General features: G+C 46.1%; 1 protein-coding gene across 3 annotated transcripts; it reads left to right on the forward strand.

Annotated features, from left to right (window-relative positions):
* The first annotated feature begins 1733 nt into the window (after nucleotides 1–1733).
* USHBP1 (USH1 protein network component harmonin binding protein 1) lies at nucleotides 1734–23124 on the forward strand. Of its 3 annotated transcripts, none has more exons than XM_027845415.1 (16): nucleotides 1734–2824; nucleotides 6029–6109; nucleotides 6453–6524; nucleotides 6881–7050; nucleotides 14283–14401; nucleotides 14689–14819; nucleotides 14919–15152; nucleotides 15541–15663; nucleotides 16840–16928; nucleotides 17094–17234; nucleotides 18654–18833; nucleotides 18988–19237; nucleotides 19826–20035; nucleotides 21078–21166; nucleotides 21294–21416; nucleotides 21782–23124. In XM_027845415.1, exons 3-16 carry the CDS (start codon nucleotides 6471–6473, stop codon nucleotides 21960–21962), a joined length of 2094 nt encoding a protein of 697 aa, XP_027701216.1. In that variant the 5' UTR covers nucleotides 1734–2824; nucleotides 6029–6109; nucleotides 6453–6470; the 3' UTR covers nucleotides 21963–23124. The 3 variants fall into 3 exon arrangements, with proteins under 3 accessions (XP_027701216.1, XP_027701218.1, XP_027701217.1); XM_027845417.1 differs by having other exon boundaries at nucleotides 18657–18833; XM_027845416.1 differs by having other exon boundaries at nucleotides 6029–6099.
* Nucleotides 23125–23168: the final 44 nt, after the last annotated feature.

Raw genomic sequence — 23168 nt, forward strand, 5'->3', positions numbered from 1 at the left:
ACAAAAAAAACAAACCAAAAAAAGTTTATATTTAATTCTAGAAGCAACAGGAAGCTTCTAGCATTTACTGAGTTAGGAAGGCTTGTGGATAGACCTGAGCTTAAGGAAAATTACTTTGGCAGCAGTGTGTAGGATGGACTGAAGTGGAAAGAGACTTGAGGCAAAAAGATCAATGAGGAGACTGTTGAAGTAATCCAGGCCAGAGGTGTTGAGAGCTTGACCTCAGGTAGTGGCTCTGGGAACAGTGAGAAGGGGTTGAATGGGAGAGATGTTGTGAATCAGAAACAGCACAATTTGGCAATTGATTGGATGTGGGGATGAGGAGAGCAAGGCCCGGAGGATAATGCCATGGTAATGACTCTGGGAAAGTGAAAGGATGGCGATGTGTTTGACAGAAATGGGAAAATTTAGAAAAGGGGATGACTGTTGTTCGGTTATGTTCAACTCTTCATGACCTTATTTAGGGGTTTATTTTAGCAGAGATACTAGAGTGGTTTGCCATTTCCTTCTCCAGATCATTTTATAGATGAGGAAACTGAGGCAAATAGGGTTAAGTGACTTGCCCAGGGTCACACAACTATAAGGAAGTGCCATATTTGCACTCAGAGCTTCCTGACTCCAGGCCTGGTGCTCTATCCACTGCGCCACCTAGCTGCCCTAAAGGGGATGATTACCCCTTGGTTATAATCATTTAACCAATTCTGAATCCATTTGTTCCTACTGCAGTCCTATCCACATCTCTCCATCTTGTCTGGGAAGATAGTGCAAGAGACTTTATTGAGCATTTTGCTGAAATCTAAGTAAAGAATATTTACAATATTCACCTGATATATGGACTGTCAAAAAAGGAAATCATATTAGTCTGCATGACCTGAAGCCATGCTGACTTTTCTCATTCATTACTCCCTTTCTGAATACTCAAAAGCTTCCCCTTTGATTGTATGTGTAATGGAGGGGGTTGAACACCCTGACATCAATCAATCAAGCAACAGATATGATGATGTTTTTAAAATGTTGCAAACTCCCTGTGATTCCCTTTATCAGGTTCCAAGTCCTTTTTAATTGGCTCAAGAATCAAACAGATTAATTGGCTAAACAAATAAGCTCACCAAGCTCTTGGGAGCGTTAAATAACAGGAGAAATATCAGCAGTTATCTCTTTCTCCTTCTCCCTTCCCTTTCCCCCTCTTTCCACCTTCCCCCTTTCCATCTTTGACTCCTCCCCCTGACATACATATACCTCTGTCCCTCTCTTTTCTTCTGTCGATCATGCCACTGGAAAGAGACAAGGCATCCAGTTAAGAGCAGAGAGAAAGAGAGAGAGACACTAAGGAAAAACATGGATATAGAAAGACACAGATGGTCACCTTAGGGAAGTAACTTCAAGGGCCATGATCCCTTTCACGATAAGAACGGCTATAGGCTAAAAAAAAAAAAAAAGGAATTAATAGTAACCAAGGTTGTGATTTTACTCCTTGGCCATATGTGTTCTCACCACCATTTTATTTTAAATTTGAGTCTGTTCTTCCCATGGATGTGTCTGTTTTTGTGAAAGACTGCACCCCAAACTTTTTTTCTTTTTATTAATTAATTTATTTTTTAGTTTTCAACAATCATTTCCATAAGCTTTTGAGTTTAAATTTTCTCCCCCTCCCTCCCCACCTCCCTTCCCCAAGATGGCGATATAGGCTCTACATATACATTCCTATTAAAAATATTTTCACATTAGTCATGTTGTAAGGAAGAATTAGAACCAATAAGAGGAACCACAAGAAAGAAGAAACAAACTTTTGAGGACATGTTTTGTCCTCATTCCTCTTACTAAACCACCTTGTCAAATGCCTTTGCTGAAAAGCAAATTAAGTCTGACTAGTTCACAATTGAAAGCACACCGATGGGGGCTTGTGAACAAAGTACTAGTAATGAGCCTCTCAGGATTCTCTCTAAATCCCTAAAATTGGTAGTAACCCCTGTCCTCTGGAGACCAAACCCACCAACGTAAGTGGTAGTTGCAGAAATAGCCTTGGAGAAGGTGCTACAATATGTTCTAGAATTTTTCCAGGAACTGAGTCAAGTTCAGTGGCCCATTGGAAATCAGAACATTTGCCTTTCTCCAATTCTATGGGACCCCTCCTGTTCTAGAACTTTTAATGATCACTGACAATGGCTCAGCAATCATATCTGCCAACCCTGTTCTTTTAATACCCAAGAAGGTCATCAGTACAGACAGGATACAGTCCATCCACATCTGGCATCTTGAACTCATTGCTCTTTAGTCCCTAAGTTATCTTGCATTTCAATTATCCACTTACTATTTTTGTTCTATCCTTCCTGGTCTCCCCATTTCCATTCTCCCAATTCTCTCCCCATTCTTACTTCCCAAATTTTTCTCCCATTCTTATTCTTCCAGTTATTTTCTGGTTTTCACTTCTTCATCCTCACTCTCCTAGTTCTGTCTCACCTTTCTCTTTGATTCTTATATCCTTAGTTCTCTCCCTGTTTCTCATCCTCCTAGGTCTCTTCCCCCCCCCATTCTCCTCCCTCATTTCCTTCCTTTCCTTTGGTCCTAGGGTGTGTAGGGAACAGATGCCCTTGGGGAGGAAGCTACACAATAGGGACCCACGTGACATGGGGGAGGTGGTATCCTACTTCCTTGAGTCCAGCCCCAGGTCTTTCCGACATTGGCTTGACCAGCTGTTGACAGTGATGGTCCTACTAGTCTGTCTGGTGGCCTGGGCTTTCACTCTGCCAGTAACAGGGAGCCCTGGGAGAGTCCTGACCCCTTGAAGCTTTCCTTCACCTGATGACCCCACTGTGAGCCAGAGGTACCCATTACACCTGGGAGGGTCTGGGGAGCCCTGCCTTAGTGCCCAGCAGCAGGGGTTGTGACGTCCGTCCTATCTTTACTCTTGGCTTTGGGCATCTGGACTCCCTTGTGGCCTTGTAAAGAGAAGGGAACAAGGGTGATGGGGGACTGTGTTAGACCCTTGGTGTGAGTCTGGTAAATGCAGGCTGGAAGATAATCTGTGAGCTAGAACCCAGTATTTACATCTACTACAACTCTGGTAACTCCCAAAGTCATGAGGCTGAGTAGAATGGGAGCTCTGAAGCCCCAGCTCACCCTTCCCAGGAGGAAAAATCCAGCCAGATGGATACTGAGGCTCATGCTGGCTGAATCTGGTTTTGGAATCTCTTCTCTGCTTCTAAAAGCGTTCTTCCCCTTCCTACTCTGGGCTCCGTCCCAGAACTTCCACCAATAGAAGATTTTCAAAACTTTGATACTTACTACCTGTGTGACCTTGGGCAAATAACTTCCCTAATCTGATCCTCAGTTTCTTCATCAGTTAAAAGAAGAACTTGGTCTAGGTCAGTGGTTCCCATCCTTTTCAAGTATGAAGACCCCCTACGTGAAAACTGGTAGCATTATTTGTGTCCATTGGTTGAGAAAATACACATATTCAAGATGAATTTGTATTTTATTAGTCATAATGTATGCTTTACTCATCATAATGTATATTTTAATAAGTGATATGTACATGTATGGGCAAAAGTATTTGTTTAGCCTGCAGAAGAGAAATTGTTTGCTCTTTTGTTACACTGAGTCAGTCATTCCCTGAGATGGAGCTTTTGCAATAACTTTGAGACTGACAGGAGTCTGCAGATCAAGAACCACTGGACCAGGTGATATTGATGATATCTCCACAAACTGTTAACCTCTAGGCTGCTACACTAGAAGGGACCTTAAAAAGAGGGCGTGTCATACACACTATTTTACAGATAAGAAAACTGAGGCCCAAACAGGGAAAGTTACTTGTCTCAGGTCACAGAGAGAGCTAGTGGGCAAGTCAACTTTAGCCATTCCTATCTTTATCAAGATAAAGGTTTCCCCAAAGGATAGTCTTAGCTATCAAACACCTAGCATTTATTGACGCTCAGTATATGCCCAGCCCACTGCCAGGCAGCCTCTGAGGTGTGGGGAAAGACAGGGGAAAGGAAAGAACCAGGCTCTATCCTTGGGGAACTTGTAGTCAGGCTGGGGAGATGAAACTCCCATGGGATGTTCAAAGAGTCACATAGAAGAATATGTCTCCTCTTCCATCTCGGCTTGCCGCTATCCTGTCCTTCCTTTCTCTCTCAGTTCCAATGTGATCTTCTCCAAGAAGTCTTCCCTGTTCCACCTCATCCCTGTCAGAAGTGATTTCTCTCTCCTCTGAGCCCCGATCTACCTCTCTTGTAGCCTTGCATTGTAATTCTGGGTATGGAAGAGCACAGATATTTTCCCAGCTAGACAGTGAGTTCTTAGCCCTGTCTCTTCCATAGCCCCCAGTAAACGTATGTTGAAAGATGGGAGGAAGGAATGCTGCTAAGTTTTTGGTAGAGGAGGAGACAGGGAGAGAACTTGTGAATGATAGGGAGCCACAGAAAGTGAGAGGAAGGGCATGACCAAAGCTGAGTTTTAGGAAGATTCAGCAATTAAATTCAATAAGCATTTAAAAGGCATCTATGAGGTATGATGAGCTAGGTATTGGGGATACAAAGACAAAAAGGGACCATTCCGCATCAAAGAGTTTGCTTTTTTGTGGGATTCAGTACGTGCACAGAAAAGTTTAATGAAAGATCATTGGAGGAGGAGGACAAAACTAGCAAATGGTTTGACTAGGGAATGCTTTCTGGTAGAGGATGGCTGGTATTAGAAGGAGGAAAAGAAATGAAAAGTCTTTATTAAGCATTTACTGTGTACCAAGCACTATGCTAAGGGTTAAGAGATTGGAGGGGGAGGGCCTGGGAGCAGGCAAGGGGACTAGTTTAGGAGACTGATTTGCATATGAGGACTTTGGGAAGAGAAGGGCATCTGCTGAATTCTGGAACCGGGAAAGCAGGCAGTGATGAAGGATGCAATGCACCCTTATCGGAAGTCAGAAATCCAGGTGGGTGAGGCATGGAGTTGCATGGAGCAGCGAGCTGTCAGATGTTAGAGTGAGCAAAAGAGCCCCAATCTGGGTAGAAAGAGAGGTTGTTAAAGCAAGGATTCTTTTTAATTTTTAAGAAGTCACTTAATTTTTAATTTTTAAAAAGTCACTTAACCCCAATTGCCTCACACACACACAAAAAAATCTTAATATAAATGTTGAACACAACATTCACTTTTATAAGATTTTTTTGTGTGTGTGTGAGGCAATTGGGGTTAAGTGACTTGCCCAGGGTCACACAGCTAGTGTCAAGTGTCTGAGGCCAGATTTGAACTCAGGTCCTCCTGACTCCAAGGCTGGAGCTCTATCCACTGTGCCACCTAGTTGTCCTTTTTATAAGATTTTGAACTCTAAATTTCCCCCCTCCCCAAGATGGCGTGCAATCTAATATAGGTCATACATGTATAATCACATTGAACATTTCCACATTAGTCATGTTGTGAAAGAAGAATCAGAACAAAAGGAAAAAACCACGAGAAAGGAAAAAAAAAAGAGAGAGAAAACAGTATGCTTCGATCTGCATTCAGACTCCATAGTTCTTTCTCTGGATGTGGATAGCATTTTCCATCATGAGTCCTTTGGAATTGTCTTAGATCATTATATTGCTGAGAAGAGCTAAGTCTATCAAAGTTGGTCATCGAACAATGCTGCTTTTACTATATACAGTGTTCTCCTGGTTCTGGAGGGCAGGGATTCTTAACCTTGGGCCCATGGACCTCCTAGAGGGTCTGCAGATATATTCCTGGGAGTCCATGCATTTATATACACATATATATATGTGTGTGTATATATGTGTATATATGTATGTACATGTGTGTATATGTACACATATATAGACAACTCCATCTTAATATAATTGGTTCCCTTTGTAATCCTCTGTATTTTTATTTTATGCCTTGAAAAACATTATTCTGAGAAGGGTTCCATAGGCTTCACCAGACTGACTTCCAAACGGGTCCAGAACACAAAAAATGTTAAGAACCCTTGGGTTAGAGTATTATCCATCAAAGTATCATGCATAAACTTCCCTCTAAGAAGAGCTCTGCCTGTCTCTTCCAGGGATTTCTTCTATGTTTCTTGTTGGGCCAGTGACTGATATCATATGGCCTAAACTCGTCCTGAGCTGACAGGTATGGTAAAGTAAGTAGTCATACCAGGTAAGGAAGAGAAGGGGAGCTCTGGTGTGATTCTGTCACAGTTGTCTGGTTGGAAGATTCAATTCAAAGACTTGACCTGATGGGTGTAGCTGCGTAAGGAAAAAAGATGATGGGGAGGGGCCTTTGAGAGTTCAGACTGGGGAGACTGAGAGCATGGCAGTACTAGTGAAAGAGACAGGGGAATCAGGAAGATAAGCTTGTTAGGGTGGGGATGGGACACCAAGAACTAAAGTCCAACAAAGCAAAGGTCATAGGGCCAAAGCCTTTGGACAGAAATGGGCTGGAGGGGATGTCAGCTGGGCCTACCTCCTCTCTGTCCCCCACAGGCCAGGCCCAAACCGAAGATGAGCAGCAGAGCTGCTAGACCTCGCAGTCGGCGGGGGAGGGCACCACCCCCAGTGAGTGACCGTGATCCCGGGACAGGCCAGTGCCTCCTCTTTGTTCTTCCTGAAAACAGGAAGAGAGGCCCAGTGAGGCCATCTCCCCCTCGGTCAGGCAGGGTGGGGTTGGGAAGAATGGAGAGGCCCCTGGGCTAGCCTAACTCTGGGGTCCTCTCCCCACCTCTCAAGCTCTAGCCTTGGGGCCTGTTTGCCCATCTGAAACCCTCATCTTCCCAGAAAATTCTGAACCTTAGGTTCTGCCCAATGGAGGTATCCCCAGCGTTCTAAAGTGTCCCCTCCACGACCCACAACACTGACGTAAAATGTCAGAGTCCACTAGGGAACCCTGTTCCCAAGGCTAAGGGTGCTTGCAGGGGGAGCTGGACCCCGTGGTGGAGAGCACTGAAGAGGCAGACACCGTGGGAAACAGTGTTGGGCCAGAGCAGGCCCCCAGACTGCCTCGGGAAGAGTCACTGGCAGAGCACCTCGTCACCACTACAGAGCCCAGCAGCCAAAGCCACTGTCTACAGCCAGACATACCCAGGTAGGACTGGGCTGGGGTAGTGAGGGCAGAAAGGTATGCAAGGGCTACTCACACCTCCTGTCATATCTTACTGCGCTGAGCTACAACTTTACAGGAAGGCAGCTGGGTTATAGGCTTTCTAAAGTTTCGCCCAGCTCTGACTTTGTGTATCCTGTTCCAACGTTCCTTTCCAGCTTTGCCATTCCATGTTCTGAGGGCCCTCCCAGCTCTGACATTCTTTCTTCTAAGGGCCTCCTCAGCCCTGACATTCTGTGTTCTAAGGGCCCTCTCAGCTCTGACATTCCATGTTCTAAGGGCCCTCCCAGCTCTGATATTCTATATTCTAAAGCCCCTCCTAGCTCTCAACTCAGAAAAGAATTTTACTCTTTTTGAATGATTTGTAATTGTTAAATTTTTGCTTTTAAAAGACATTATGGGTCATTTCTCTGATTGTTTAGTTGCAGAATCTCGGCTTTTGAAGGAGGACCTTCGAAGGTCATCAGGTCCAACTTTTACCTGGTGCTGAGTGAGCCCTTGAAACACAAGATCCTTATATAAGACTACACAACTAGTAGTATATACACTCACACACACACACACACTCTGTTCTGAGCCCTGGAAGAGATACTAGGTTTTGATAAGAAGTCTCTGCCTTCGTGGATCCCATGATACAGAAAGGAACAACTCAACCATAGGTAGTTGTAACAGGGAAAGGCATGGCAACGAGACCTGGGATTTTACAGGTGCAGGCAACACCAGCCAAGGAACTTCCTCTACCAACACACACGGGGCAACTTCTTGGCCATTTGTCATCCTGAAGAGCTCCCCGGAGCATTGAGAAGTTCAGTGATTTTCATGGAGTCACAGAGCCAGGATGTGCAAGAGAAAGGGCTGTGACTCCACAGTCAGTTCACCTTCTGTCTGCTCTACCACCAGGCCTCTAGGGGACCAATAAGTAAATACAAGTTGGTAGAGTCTTAGTATATGTGTGAATAAGTATACTTATATAAATATACATGTATACCCACATAAACATACATACATATAAAATAGTTCTAATATATTTTTAGACTCTTAGAATCATAGAAATATGTAGAATAATAGAATACAGACTAATATAGAATATGAAATCTTAAAATATAGAATCTTATATACAATATAGAAATGTTAGGATTAATAGAATATAGACTAATATAGCATTAATATGAACCCTTAGAATATATGTATATGTGCATAGAAACTTAGAATATAATAGATGTAATATAAAATATCATATTACAAATATTATCATTATAAAATGTATACAAATACATTCATAGAATTTTAGAATATGTGTATCTAATTATAGAAACTTAGAATACATATAACAGATATAGTATAAAATGTAGTATTATGTAAATATTATATTATATAAAATATACAGTATAAAATACATTTATAGAATCTTAGAATATATACAATATAGAAACATATAGACTATAGACCAATGTGGGATTAATATAGCATCTTAGAATATATGTATACATTTATAGAATCTCAGAATATATACAATATATGCAATAATAGACTATGGTATAGATCAATATGGATTAATATAGAATCTTATAATATATACATATGTATACATCTATATATTTAAATATATCTCTATCTATCAGATAGAGATACAGGGGAAGCACTAGGGTGGAAGAGAAAGGCTCTGCCTCAGAGCCAGGAGACTCAGCCTCTCACACATATTAGCTGTATGACTCTAACCAAGTCACCTACCCTCTCAGTGTTCCAGGTGACTAAGACTAAATGGCAGAGAGGCAGAGAGCTCTATTAACTGAAGGAGGTTCTTTATCGAGGTATCTCCTACACTAATGAAACCACAGGCAGTGCTCTTGCTCTCGCGCGTACACCCTCTCTCTCTCTCTGTCTCTGTCTCTTTCTCTCTCTGTCTGTCTCTCTTTCTGTCTTTCTGTCTCTGTGTCTCTCTCTAGCTCTCTGTCTCTAGCTCTTTCTTTCTTTTTCTGTCTCTATCTCTCTCTTCCTCTCTCTCCATCTGTCTCTCTCTATCTCTCTCTAGTTCTTTCTTTCTTTCTGTCTTTCTGTCTTTCTGTCACACGCGCACACGCGCGCGCACACACACACACACACAGAGGAGCCTTGGAGAGTTATTGTTTTAAATGCTATGTAACACCTCTTGGGGAAAGCTCTTACCAAATGGGGTGCTGGGGGAGGGGAGCTGGGCACAAAGGAAGAAAAATTCCTCTGGGTGGTAGCGTTTGAATTCGATTTTAAAGAATAGCTAGGAGTCATCTGGTGAGGAGAGAGAGGGAAAGCATTCTAGATGAGGGAAGAGTGAAGCAAAACACTGAGGTGTGAAAGCATGTTGCGTCCCCGGTACAGGGAATCGTCCAGTTTAACTAGAGCAGAGCACAGAATGTGTCAAGGGGGAGCAAGAAGCTAAGATTGGTTAGAGAGGGCGGTGCCGGGGTCGGAAGGACTTGGATTGCCACAGAACAGCTTGAACTTTACCTGAATTCCCCTTAGAATTCCTTGTTGCCTTCACCACTCAGCTCACACATCTCTACACAAGGCCTTTCCTGATAATAATAACTAGAATTTATATAGTATATTAAGGTTGGCAAACCACTTTATAAATATCTCATTTTGTTCTTATAACAACTCTGAGAGGTAGGTGCTGTTATTGTCCCCATTTTACAGACAAAGAAACTGAGGCAGACAGAGGTTGAATGACTTGTCCAGGGTCATACAGCTGGTAAATGATTGAGATTGGATTTGAATTTAGGTCTACCTATTTCGTAGTCCAGGAATCTGTCCATTGCACCATCCAGCTGTCTCCCAACCCCTAGCTCTTAATGCTTCCCCCTCCAAAAAAAAGAAGAGTCACTATACTTATTTTACATACATACAAACGGTGTCTCCTCTGATAGATTGTGATCTCCTTGAGATCAAGGACTTTTATTATTGTCTTTGTATACTCAGGACCCAGTATAGCCTCTATGACATAGTATGCACTTAATAAATGCTTGTTAATTGATTTACTTAGGAAGTAATAGGGAGCCACAGAAGATTTTTAAGAAGTAGAAGGACACAACCAGATCTATGTACAAGGAAGACTATGCTTGGAGTTGTATGATGGATGGATTTGAGGGAGGAGAGAGTAGAGGACAGGAGACCTGTAATAGTTATAGCTGAGTGTCAGTGAGAGCCTATAAGATGGAGGTGGCTATAAAAACAGAGAAGAGGGCATGGATGCAAGAGCTGTCATTGATAATCGATTGTTATCATCATTATTATTATTAATGATTAATATTATTATTCATTTTAATTGTGATTATTAGTTGCAATTGTTCATTGTAATTATTCATTGATTTGGAATTCCAGGTGAGAGAGGGAAGGGTAAAAAGTAGCTTGACATTTCTGAAGATGGGGAACCAACTGAATGATCAGACAGGAATGATTAAGTCAGAAGGAGGGGCAGGTTTATAGAGAAAGATATGAGGCTGGTTTTGGACGTGTTGAGTTTGAGGTGCTGTTGGGATATCTAGTTGGTAATTGAAGTGTGGAACTCAGATGATAAGTTAAGGCTGAAATACTGGTGAGGGAAAGGGAAGATAACAAGCATTTATATAGTGCCTACTATGTGCCAAGCACTATACTAAGCACTTTAAAAAAACCCACAACAATAAATATTATCTCAATTGAATCCTCATAAAAACCCTTGGAGATAGGTACTATTCTCTACTTTATAGTTGAGGATACTGAGGCAAACAGAGGTCAAGTGACTTACCTAGGGTCATGCAACTATTAAGTGTCTGTGACTGGATTTGAACTCAGGTCTTCCTGACTTCAGGTCCAGAGTTCTGTGCACCATAGTGCCACCCAGATGCCTCTGGTTACAGGTTTGGGAATCATCTGCATAGCGGAGAATTGGTGACCTGGGAGTGGTTGAGGTTACAAAGGAACAAGGAGAGAGAAAGAACCATAGGATCGGATTCGGATTCTGGATTCGGAGCACAGAAGGAGCTGGAAGGGACTTAGAAGTCATATAGTCACTGATTTTACAGATGAGGAAACTGAGGTTACAGATGAGGAAACAAACCTTCAGTGACAGTTACCCAGAGAGTAAATGGCAGAGCTCGGATTCACAACCAGGCTCCCCGCCCCCCAATTTCAAGGCCAGTACACAGTGCTGCCTTCGGAAAGGAGAGGGCTGACGCCAGAACCTTAGGGAGCATTGACATTAAAGAGTCAGAAAGAAGAGACACAGCAAAGGAGAGAACGAAGGAGAACTTATAAAAATAGGAGAACCAGGCAAGTGTGTTGTCTCTAAAGCCAAAAGAGAAGGGAGTACCTGGGATATTTGTTGTTCAGTCGTGTCCTCATGACCCCATTACGGGTTTTCTTGGCAGAGATAATAGAGTGGTTTGCCATTTCTTTTCCAGCTCGTTACAGATGAGGAAACTGAGGCAAATAGAGTTAAGTGACTAGCCCAAGGTCACACAGCTAATAAGTATCTGAGGTTAGATTTGAACTCAGGAAGAGGAGTCTTCCTGATTTCAAGTCAAGTGCTCTACCCACTGTCCCACCTGGCTGCCCTACTTAGCCTTATCCAAGATAAGGAGGTGATAATAAATCAACAACCAATAAGCATTTATTAAGGTCCTACTAAGGTGCTACTACGTTCCAGGCACTGACCCTAAGTCCCAGGGGTACAAACACAAGGAATGAAGTAATCCCTGATCTCAGATTTATATTCTGATCAGGGAAACAGCAAATAAAAATGTAGGTTTATTCAGAATAAATAGAAAGAGAAAAATTAAAATGTATACAAGGTAGTCGGGGATGGGAATGAATCAGGAAAGATTTCATGTAGAAGATAGTGCTTGAGCTGCCCCCTGAAGGAAGAAAGGGAAGGAAACAAGCATTTTTTAATGCTTACTGTGTGCCTACTGTGTGCTACTGAACCTACTATGTACTAAGAGCTATATAAATGTTATCTCATTTGCATAGGTCTCCCTCACTTAAATCCAATTCACATGCATGTCACAGCATCATCTTCTTCATGTCATGGTCCTCTTCAAGAACAAAGGACAAATAACAACAATAACAAACAACTGGTCTAGAACATTGAGAAGTTAAATAAATTTCCCAGGGTCACACAGTCAATATAAGGAAGGCTTAGCAAGGGGCCTGTCACATAGTAGGCACTTAATAAATTTTTATTCAATTGAATTGAATTGAATCCACTATGCAATGCTGCTGCCTCTATAAATGACATTTGTATAGTGCAGGAGTGGGGAACAAGTTGTTCTGCAAAATTTGGATTCAGTCAAAAAGCGGAACTTAAGGATCTAGAACACCACATGTGGCCTGAAGACCAGAAGTTCCCCACCTCTAGTATAGTACTTTAAAAGTTGCAAAGCATTTCACGTAATTTTTAAATATATATATATCTTCATTTATGTATGTATTTTATTGATCTATCAGGACTCCCATTTTACAGATGAGGAAATTGAGGCTCAGAGAGGTTACTTGACTTACTAGGGTCTTCAGAATTAGGATTTAAAACCAGGTCTTCCTAACTTTACGTTGCTGCCTCTATGATATCAGTGATATAGAGGGATTCATACTACTTACTTGTAAGCCCCTGGAAAGTTACCCCAGGTTTGAAGCACTTTGTGGGTCACCAGCTACTCCAAGTCAGTACTCACTAGTTCGAAGTAAAAGACATTTAATCAAATGCATGGCAAAATGAGGATCCCCATCCACACAGAGGTAGATTGTCCTCCCTGGCTACCATACTGCCAGGGGGAAAGGAGGTAGATCCAGCCAGGGAGGGATATTTATTAAGCTTGTGCCTACTATGGGACAGGCAGTGTGCTAAGCACTGGGACACATGCACGGGAGGGACAACTAGTGCCGCCCCTTCTGCAGAGTCACTGATGTCCTCTAGGCGGTCATCAGGCGAGCTGAGCTGGGGTCCCGGCTTGCTTGGCTTTTTCTGCTATGACACTGTCGGCTGGACAGCTCTGCACCGTCCTGCTCTCTGCTGCCATCTGCTGGCTTCCGCCTGCAGCGAGGCTTCTTCCTCTAAGAGGCAGAGATACCTATCAGCTCTTTTTCCGCAGGGGGGCTTAATTGTTAAACTTTTTTGTATTGTAGACCCATTCAGTACCCCTAGTTATCAGGCTAGCTAGTCTAGCTTTTAGACTTTTTAAATCAATTATGTTTTTATTTATCTTGTTAAATATTTCCCAATTACCTTTTATTTTAATTTTTAACATTCTTTTTCTAAAATTGAGTTCCAAATTCTCTCCCTCTTGTCCCTCCCCTGCCCACTGAGACTAGACCTTAGACATTTTAAAAACTAATTTTTAAAAACATTTTGTGGGGCAGCTAGGTGGTGCAGTAGATAGAACTCCAGCCTTGAAGTCAGGAGGCCCTGAGTTCAAACCTAGACTCAGACACATGACAGTTACTAGCGGTGTGACCTGGGCAAGTCACTTACCCAGATTGCCTCACCAAAAAACAAACAAAAAAAAAACCCCACCATTTTGTCTCCTCTGTGGTCTCCTAGTCTAGTTCCCCACTCCTATCTAATTCTTTTCAGAATTGTGATCAGAGAATTATGATGTGCTTTGTGAACAGTAAAAGGATATACACATTCCTGAGGCTATCATCCCCAAGTCAGCCCAAAGTCTACAATTAGCTAAATTTTGAATGAGATAGGTGAAGCTCCCATCATGCCCCTGGAGTTCCATGGAAGTCACAGAGTCTGGGCTGGGTGGAGAACTGCTAGGCTTGTGAACTTTGTCCTGCTTCTCCATGGCAACAAAATCATTCCCTTTCTACACATATGCCCGTGTCTCATACGTATATGTGCATGCAGGTACCCATAGATGCATGCAGACGCATGCATACGTATTTATACACCTCTTACATTTTCCTTCTGGCTTCCTCCCTCTCCTTTCCTCTTTATTTCCCCTAGGGTTCCCTTCTTCCCTTTGTACAGGCTCTTTTATCCTTGGAACAAAGCACCCCAGGCCCCAAGACAGGGTGTCTTGCTGCCTTCTCTCCCAGGACCACCTAGTGAAAATAACCTGGTGAATGGAGGAATGAATGTGTATGTATGAGGGAGAGAGAGAGAGAGAGTGAGTAACTGAGAGAGAGAGAGAGAGTGTAGGAGGTACAGTAGGGATAGCCTGTGATCTGATGGTCCCAGTGGGCCTTGGTTTCTTTAGGGATGGGCAGACAGAAGCCTCAGAGCCCAGCAGCCATCTGACTTCTGGAAAGCTGCCCATGATACCCACCTCACCCCTTTCTCAGTTCCACCAGCCCTCAGGAGAAGATGCCCAGGAAGGTGAGCTCCCTTCACACTCTGGAGGGCTTGTCATTGTCTCCAAGGGTTGTTAAAATTCCCTCTGTGCCTTAAACTATCATTTCCTATCCCCTCTCCCCATAACCTTCAATCACTATAACTCACGGAATTCACTTTTGGCAACTCTATACTTCGTCCCTCTCCCTAGAAGTTCCTGCCCCCGTCCAAGTTTCAGCCTCTCTCTCTCAGATCTCCTAGTATTACAGCATGTGTTCCCCACCCCCCCAGCTAACCCCTAGAGTTCAGGATTGCTTGGTTCCAACTTCCAGGTCACGGCCCCAACCTGTACATGGCTCTGCAGCAGGCCATTGAGTCCTTGGAGAAGGCGGCGGCCACTTGTCGCCAACAGGCCTCCAGCCTTCCGGTCTCAGCTACACTAGGACCGGAGGAGCAGGGCAAGGTAAGCTTCTCCCAATCAATTAGACTGTGCAGGAAGCCTGAGTCAAAGGCCACAGGTTGTATCTAGAGTCAGATCCTCTATGTCTGTATGGGCTCTCAGGACAAAGCATGGCCTCTGCAAAGACTGGAGGAGTTGGTCAGGGGCTGGCGCCCTGTAGGCCAAGAAGAGGGGCTACCTGAACAGGAGAGGATCCGCTACAAACAGGAGGCTCTGAGCCTGACTGAGCAGAATGCCAGTCTTCGGGGTTCTCTGAAAAGCAAGGAGGAGGAGCTGGCCCAGGATCAGGCCTCCCTACAGGCCTTTCAGGATGAAAAGGAGAAGCTACAGAGACAGGTGGGTTTTGAGGTGGGGTTTTTTGGGTGGTCTAGGAGGAATACCAGGACCTGCCCTCAAGGGGTCTCCATTCTGAGAGAGAAGACATGGTTGAGTCCCTATTCTCAGGGAACCTCCTCTATGAGAAGGGAGGTACAGCCTCCTACCCTCCAACGAAGACTGAGTAGTCCTCAAGTGTTGAGACAACTTCCCTCAGAGAGAGGGGTCTTAAGCTGGGAAGCATTTTAGGGGGGAAGGGAGCCATATGAAAGGAGAGGCGGACAGTGCTTGGGGAAAAGAGGACTGAGAAGAGTCCAGGGTGGGACAGGAAACTGAACCTGTATTAAGAATGGGCTGGTGACAGAGCCTTCCAACACTCAGCGCTGCCCTGCCCCCCTTCCTCCTTCAGGTCTGGGAGCTGCATGAATCTCTACTGAAGCTCGACTTGTCTCCAGCGCTCCCCCTTAGCCAGGACAGCTCCATGAGCAGATCCAGCAGCCCAGGGCCAGATGGGGAGCTCTGGGGAGCCCAGGTGGGTACCATAATCATCAGCATCCTAGCTGGCATTCATGTGGTACTCAAAGGTTTACCAGGTTCTTTCCTCACAAGCTTCTCGTGACATAGGTAGTGAAATTAACTCCCTTTTACAGATGAAGAAACTGAGGCTCAAAGAGAAGGAGTAACTTGATCACAGCTTAATGACCAGTTAGCAGCAGAACTGAGATTCAAACCTATATCTCCTGACTCTAGGTCCATGGTTCTTTTGCCTATATCAGGAGTTCTTTTGTTTTGTTTTGGTTTTTTTGGAGGCAGTCAGGGGTAAGCGACTTACCCAGGGTCACACAGCTAGTAAATGTCTGAGGCCGAATTTAAACTCAGGTCCTCCTGACTCCAGGGTCAGTGCTCTATCCACTGTGCCACCTAGCTACCTCCTATACCAGGAGTGCCTAATGTTTTTATATCATGGACCAATTTGGCAGGACAAGGAAGCTGATGGAACTTTTCTCAGAAGAATGCAAAGATATGGGCATTTATTAAATACTTACTCTGTGCCAGGCACTGCACTAAGGGCTGGAGATACAAATACAGGTGAAAAGACAGTTGTTGCCTTCAAGGAGCTTACAATCTAAGGAGGGAACACAGCATACCAAAGGAAGATGAAAAGGGAAAGGGGAAGAGGAGAAGATACCCATTGAGGAAGGCATGGTGTGGAAGTCTGAAAAGTCAGAAGTGGAGCCTGGAGGGGGAAATGAAAGTTGGCAAGCATGGGCCCCTTCCCAAAATGGAAGCCCTGGAAGGAATTCACTTGTGGGAGAATAATGTGTTTAAATGGGTAAAATAAACTAGATAGGATTACCGAGGAATCTAAAAGATTAGTGGAAATTTTATATATAGTATATATACATATATATATGTATACATATATGTGTATATATATATATAATATATATTTACTATTAAAGTCCATGGATCCCTTGGAGACCCATGAACACCGGGTTAACAATGCCTGTCCTGTCCTCTTCCTGTCTCCCTTACTGTAGACTAGGAGAGGTCTCCTGTCAACCGTTGTCCCTAATCTGAAGCCCCCTGGGTAAATCAGTTATAGTCAAAGCTGGAATTAAGGCCCTTGGGGTATCCAAAATCCCCATGGTGGTGTTGTGGACACAGATTCAGGTCCTCTCTTAGGGCATCTCACCCCTTGCTATAGCAACTACAAAGTATTTCCAGCCCTGTGATCCCAGCACCTCTCACACCAGAACTGCAGGACCTGGAGACCCAAATGGAACAGCTCCGGAGGTAACAGCTGTGACCCCCCCGGGCTAGGGAGGTACAGGTTGGGGTCAGTCTCTGCCCAGTGTGTCTCATTCTCAGGGCAGCTGGCTAGGAATCCTGGGCTGGGTTATCATATCCATCCCACCCCTACCGTTTATCCTTTCTCTCCTTTTTCCTCTCCCCTCCCAGGACTATCCAGAGGCTAAAATGCTTCAACCAGATGATGCTGGGGGCCCTGCAATCCTGCAAGGGCTACTCAGAGGGGCTGAGCATGCAGCTGGGACAGAGGGAGGCTGAGACTACTGCCCTGCACCTAGCCCTGCAATACAGGTGAGCCAACAGGGTAAATGCCAGCAGCTGCCCTAAGGGGGCCTTTGGTACATTGACTTACTGAGGAATCCTACCCACCTGGCATCCGGGGTAAATGTCGGAGTTTTTTGTGGGGTGGCCTCTGGATGGGATCTCTCAGATATGCCCTTTCTTGGGTACTGTTGAGGTAGACTGGAGCCAGAGGCATGGAAGTTGGAGAAGTTAGGGAACTGAAAATCCAAGATGTTTAAAGCTATCAAGGGTTAGGATGGAAAGGACTGTGAGCCAGGTACCGAAATTATTGGGAAGGAAGAATAGTGACCTGGACATCCAGAGATGGCAGCAACAAGGACCCTCCAGGAGCATAGAACTCGAAGGAAGAGCTCTAAAAGGACATCTATTCTGACCTGTGCACCTTGCAGATCAGCAAACTAAAGCACAGAGCAATTATGTGACTTACCCAGGGTCGCACAGCTAGTAAGAGTTTGGGGTAGGATCTGAATCTACATCTTTCTGACTCCAGACTCAGTATTCAATTCTCTACATGGTGTAACGGTGGCTGAGGGAGGCTCTGAACTTGGCAGTGGGGTTCAAAGAGTAGTATATCAGCTTCTCTTCCTTGCCCTGTGGGTCGGGGAGTGTGAGAGAAGGAGCAGCCATCCTGGGAGAGCATCCTAAGCGATGGTGAATTCAGGAGAAAGCTAGGTTTCAATGAGGATCAGAAGATGAAAGGAACATGAGGAAGAGATCTGGGATCACAAAGTTGTTAGATCAGAGAAGGATGGGGACTGCGGAGGGCACAGGCTGAGCTGACTAATCAAGGAAGGGGTAAAAGGGAAAGTGCTTTCACTGTCATTCCCCAGCAGATACTGGCCATCCCATGTGACATGGGTCCCTGAGACCAGACTGCATGTTTGGTCCTGTCTCTCTGATGGGGAATAGGCCCTCAGGAGCAGAGCCTGATAACCATGGGACCCTAGGGGATAGAAGCCCAGGCGGCTGATCACACTCTGGAGCCAGACAGGGAGGAAACAGGCCCCTATGGAATGTCAGTGCCTGTATCAAGGCCCTGTTGGCCCCCTGTTAGATCCAACTCTTGTTGGAAGAGACACAACATTGTCGTCGCTGAAGCCTTGGTATGAGGAGATAAGAGTCCTAGGCTCAGAAAGTCCTAGACCTGAGAATGAGGGGAAGAGACACAGCCCAAGGCTGAGAGAAAAAACATGACCCTAGGTTGAGGGGCTAAAGAGCTAGCCTAGCCACAGAACAAGGACTTCAGTCATGTAAACATCAGTACCTAAGATACTAGTGAGGGTGGTTAATGAGGGATAAAGTACAGGAAGGGATGAGAAGTGTGGGAGCAGGGGAGGAGAAGTCCGTAGATTCCCAAGAGGCTGAATAGGGTAGTCCCAGGAATGTTCTGAGCAGGCCTGTGTCCAGCAGTGAGCAGTGTGTGGAGGCCTATGGGGTGCTGCTGGCCTTACGGACAGTCGACACGAGAGCCGTGCCAGGCCCACAGGCCAGAGAAGGCAGGACAGAGTCAGCCATGGAAGTGGCACAGCGACTCTTGTCTGAGGAAGACCCTGCAGAGGCTGGCATCCTGGCTCGTGTCTATGCAAGGTACGGGGACGCCTGGAGGGGTGGGGGAATTGTGCCTGCCAACCCCAGGAGGTAGAAGGAGAAGAGAAAAACAGGGAGGAAAGGCTACAGGGGCATTTAGGCTAGTATGGCAGGATGATACCCTCTAGGGTGGCACAGCCTCTGTGTCTTACAGCCCTGAGGGCAGCAGTGTGGATGCACCCACAGAACTGGAGGTAGCAGCACTCCTACAGGGTTACATTGGGAGGCTCCGGGCACGCCAAGCCCTGGTGAAGGTGCCCCCGGAGCCAGACGCCAGACCAGGCCAGGGGCCCAGTGTGCTTCGGGAAGAAGCCATCTTCCAGGCCATGCTGGAGGCTCAGCCTGACCTGGAGTGGCCGAGGCTGGAAAAGACGCAGATTCAGCAAGAGTTGGCCACCATGAGGGTATGTACCCAATAATCTTCCACTGGCTTACTCACTGCCCTTTCCTTCCTCACCTTAACCTACAACTCTCTTAGGAGCAGGAATGCCTTCAGAATACAGAATATTGGAATAGCATACTTGGAAGCTATCTTAGAAGGGAGACTTTCATAAGGGGTGGGGGGCAGGGGGAACTTGGAACACAGAAGACCAGAACCGGGAAGGGCCTTAGAATGTAGTATGTCAGAAATAAAAGGACTTCAAAATACAGAGTGTTAGAGCAGGGATGGGGGTTGGGGTGGCTTAGAATCCAGAATGTGAGAGCTGGGAGGGCTCTTTAAACACAGAATATCTGGGCTGGGAGAGCCTCAGAACATAGGCCAGTTATGGGACTGGAATCTCTGCTCACGGGCATCCCAAGGGTGGGTGGGAACTCAGGCCAATGCTCAGGATACCATCCCTGAAGCCTGAACACTATAGTTTGATCGTTCACTCGTTGTGCCCCAAATGGCCCTCTTGAAGTCTCAGATCCCCCCCAGGGAGGGCTCAGTGTCCAGCCCTGGAGAAAAGCAGAAAGGAGGAACCCAGCTCTGCCCGTGTCTCTGCCCACAGGAGGCCCTGATGGACCTGACACTGAAGCTGCAGCTGGTGAAGAAGCAGAAGCGGGCATTGGAGCTAAGAGATGCAGCCCACCGGGCACAGGGCACTCTCTACCTCCTACTCCTAGAGCAGCTTCGATGGCAGCTGGGCCAGGGCAGACCCCACGACACCCTCAGCTCAGGGGGCAGTGACAGTGACAGCGACAGCAGCTGTGGAGCGTGGGTGAGGGAGGAGGAGGCCGAGCCTTAGACGCCATGGAGGTGTCCGTGACTCGGAGGCCGTACAATATGGCAGAAAGAGCCCCAGGCTGTGAGGCTGGCGACTGAAGCCACTTCCAGTGTCCAGCCTCATCAATTCAACTGAAACTGCTCTCCCCCAAATCACCTATGACCTCTTCATTGCCAGATCCAATGGCCTTTTCTTAGTCCTCATCCTGCTTGGCCTCTGCCGTCTCTGACACTGTCCATCACCCTCTTCTCCTTGACACTCCCTTCTCTAGGTTTTCATGATGTGTCTCTCTCCTCGTTCTCCTATCTCGCTGACTAATCCTCAGTCTCCTTTGCTGGATCTTCATCCAGGAATTGCCTACTAATTTCAGTATCCCCCAAGGCTCTATCCTGGGCCCTCTCCTTCCCTGATATTATAACCTCCGAGATCATATATCTCTATTTGATATTGACATTATTGATGCCAATATCTCAATTGATATTGACCTAGTCCTCTATTTGATATTCAAGGCAACGATAAGCCACTCAGTATCTTTGCCAAGAAAACCCCAAATGGGATCATATAGAGTTAGATGTGACTAAAATAACAACATTTGATATTCAAAGCTCTTTATAACTTGGCCCTAACTCCCTTCTTACCCTTCCTACTTACTTAATCTTACTTAACTACCCTCCATGTATTCTTTGATGGAGTGACACTGACCTCCCTGCTGTTCCTTGCATGAGACACTCTATCTCTAGACTCTAGACTTTTGAGTTCCTTGTGGTCAGGGACTGGTTTTTTTTTTTTTTAACCTTTCTTTGTATTCCCAAGACTTAACATAGTATCCAGCACATAGTTGGCACTTAAAATGTTTGTTGACTGCCTGGCTGTCACTGGCTCTCTATGTGATTTTGGGAAAGTCACCCCCTCTCAGTCAAGACATTAGTTTTTCTTCATCTCTAAAATGAGGATGATAACAGTTGTTCAGCGTACTTCCTGCAGTTGTCACAAGGAAAGTGCCTTGAAAGCTGACCTCTTGGTGTCTTTATTCTAGGCTCCTGGAGATGGGGACCAGACAGCCTGGCTAGGGGGAGCCCGGGACTCCGAGGACATGCTGCAGGAGCTCACCAGTTCCCTGACTCGGTGGGTACCTCGCTCCAAGGGGTGAGGGTGGGCGTTGGAGAATGCCCTGAGGATAGCCTGCCCCGCGTAGCCATCTGCCTGCCCCCCCATATGTCCTTATCCCTCCACCCCACCTCTGGGGTCCCAGGACCCAGGAGTTAGAAGGACAACTGAGGGAGGTACAGGCTTCACTGGAGCAGATGGCCCAGGATGAGCGGACCCGGCGAGCCCAGTGTGTGGAGCTCACCAGTGACTTCTGCAAGGCCCACAGGTTAGCCTCGCCGACCACTGGATTCCATCCAAACCTCTCACCTTCCCACCTTGTCCCCTTTCCCAAGCCCTCACCCGCTGGATGAATTAAGTGCTGTACATGCAAGGTCAGCAGACCATGGCCCTGCCCTCTGGGACTTCTGATCGACTTAATAGAATATAGAACATCAGAACTGGGTGGGCCCTTAGAACCCAGAATGTCACACCTGGGAGGAACCTTACAACCCAAAAAGTCACAGCTGGAGGGTTCAGAGAACACCGAAGGATATACCTAAGCTTCCATCTGGGCATGGAAAGCCCCATGTGGCACTGGAGAGGCTCGAGGAAGGCTTGCTTCTCCAGTGCTTTTGGCCTCCCTGCCCACAGTGCCCTGGTGCTGGCCTTCCGGGGGGCCCAACGGAAGCAGGAGCAGCAGCAGCAGACCTTGGACCAGCAGATAGCGCAGATGGCGGCCTGTCAGGAGGAGGAGCTGGAGTCCCTGGCTCAAGCTGCCCAGGCTCTAGAGAGCTCCAGAGTCCTCATGCCCTGGGGAGAGACTTCTCTCTAAAGACTCCAGCCTCTTTCACCCTACCCCAACCCCATCCTCAACTCCCTGTCTAATCACCAGCATACCTAGTTGTGTTCACCTACCCACTCTGCACCAACAAAAACAATTCTAGCCAGGGCTCTCTCCACCAGACCCTGCTACCCCTTTGGGGAGGAGAGGTTGGGGGGAATAGATGGGATGGGCTCCTTTCTGATGAGGTCATATAATTGAGAGCTAGAAGACACCTTGGAGCTTTTTTCTTACAGATAAGGAAACTAAGGCCCTGATTTTTTGGACTAGGATCCATCTAGAGGTGGCACTCCCTGTGTTTGCTGTTGCTCCTGGCCAGGTCTATGGATCATCTGTGGAGCTGCAGGGTGGCAGAGCCAACCAGGGCCTGTCCTATCCATCCCTCTCTCAAGACCGTGCCCGCTCACCTGGCCTCCTTTCAGACTCTTTCCTCCCTCCTCAGGCTCCCCTTCTCTGGACTTGAGCCTAGGTCCTCTCTGTCAAGGTCTGGTATTAGGCTGGCATACACCAATGTCCACCTAGAGAGGGCTTGGCCTCTCTTCCCTGGTCACCTGGTACTCTCCACTGTTTTTGGAGTAGTGTTTGCTCAGACTCAGTTATGCCCCCTCCCTGCCCGCCAGCTGGTACTCCAACAAATGAGGTCACTGCTTGGGCCCAAGGAGCAGATGGGAGAGGAGGAGGGTCCAGGGCTCACCGAGCAGACCCAGGGAGGAAAGAACATCTTGAAAGGCCAAAGAAAATTTATGAAAAAGAAAGAAGGCCCCTTTTCCAGGATTGGCAGAACCCACTGTCCTTTGGAGCAGGGAAAAGTATGGGGCCTCTCCATCCCTTTCTCCCATCTACCAAAAGAAACCATCAAACCCAGCTCTCCTCAGGAACTTTCTCTACATAAGGTTGACTCCTGCTGCCTTGATTGCTTCCAGACCTGATCATTACCCCCTACCCAGTCTTCCCCTTCTATTTCTTGGCCCCTCTTTAGAGATATTGGTCCTGTTTTTTCCTTGACGTTCCCCCATCCTAAGCTCACAGGCTCTGTCAGATAGCCGCTAAGCTAGGAAGCACCTCTCCAGAGTCAGCTGCATCAGAGTTCCTGATGGGCAGCTCCAGTGAGGCTTTGCTATCTAGTTTCTCTGAATAAATCATCTCTTTCTCATCACGGTCTCAGTCTAGGGGCAGAAGGGACTAAGGTCTTCAAAG

The sequence above is a fragment of the Vombatus ursinus genome, unplaced genomic scaffold, assembly GCF_900497805.2.
Source record: "Vombatus ursinus unplaced genomic scaffold, bare-nosed wombat genome assembly UNPS02014961.1, whole genome shotgun sequence".
Taxonomy (NCBI): domain Eukaryota; kingdom Metazoa; phylum Chordata; class Mammalia; order Diprotodontia; family Vombatidae; genus Vombatus; species Vombatus ursinus.

Coding starts and splice junctions, on each gene's coding strand:
- USHBP1 (XM_027845415.1), top strand. CDS start 6,471: ATGAGCAGCAGAGCTGCTAGACCTCGCAGTCGGCGGGGGAGGGCACCA. Junction 6,525..6,880: donor GGGGGAGGGCACCACCCCCA/GTGAGTGACCGT, acceptor GGGTGCTTGCAG/GGGGAGCTGGACCCCGTGGT. Junction 17,235..18,653: donor CACCTAGCCCTGCAATACAG/GTGAGCCAACAG, acceptor GCCTGTGTCCAG/CAGTGAGCAGTGTGTGGAGG.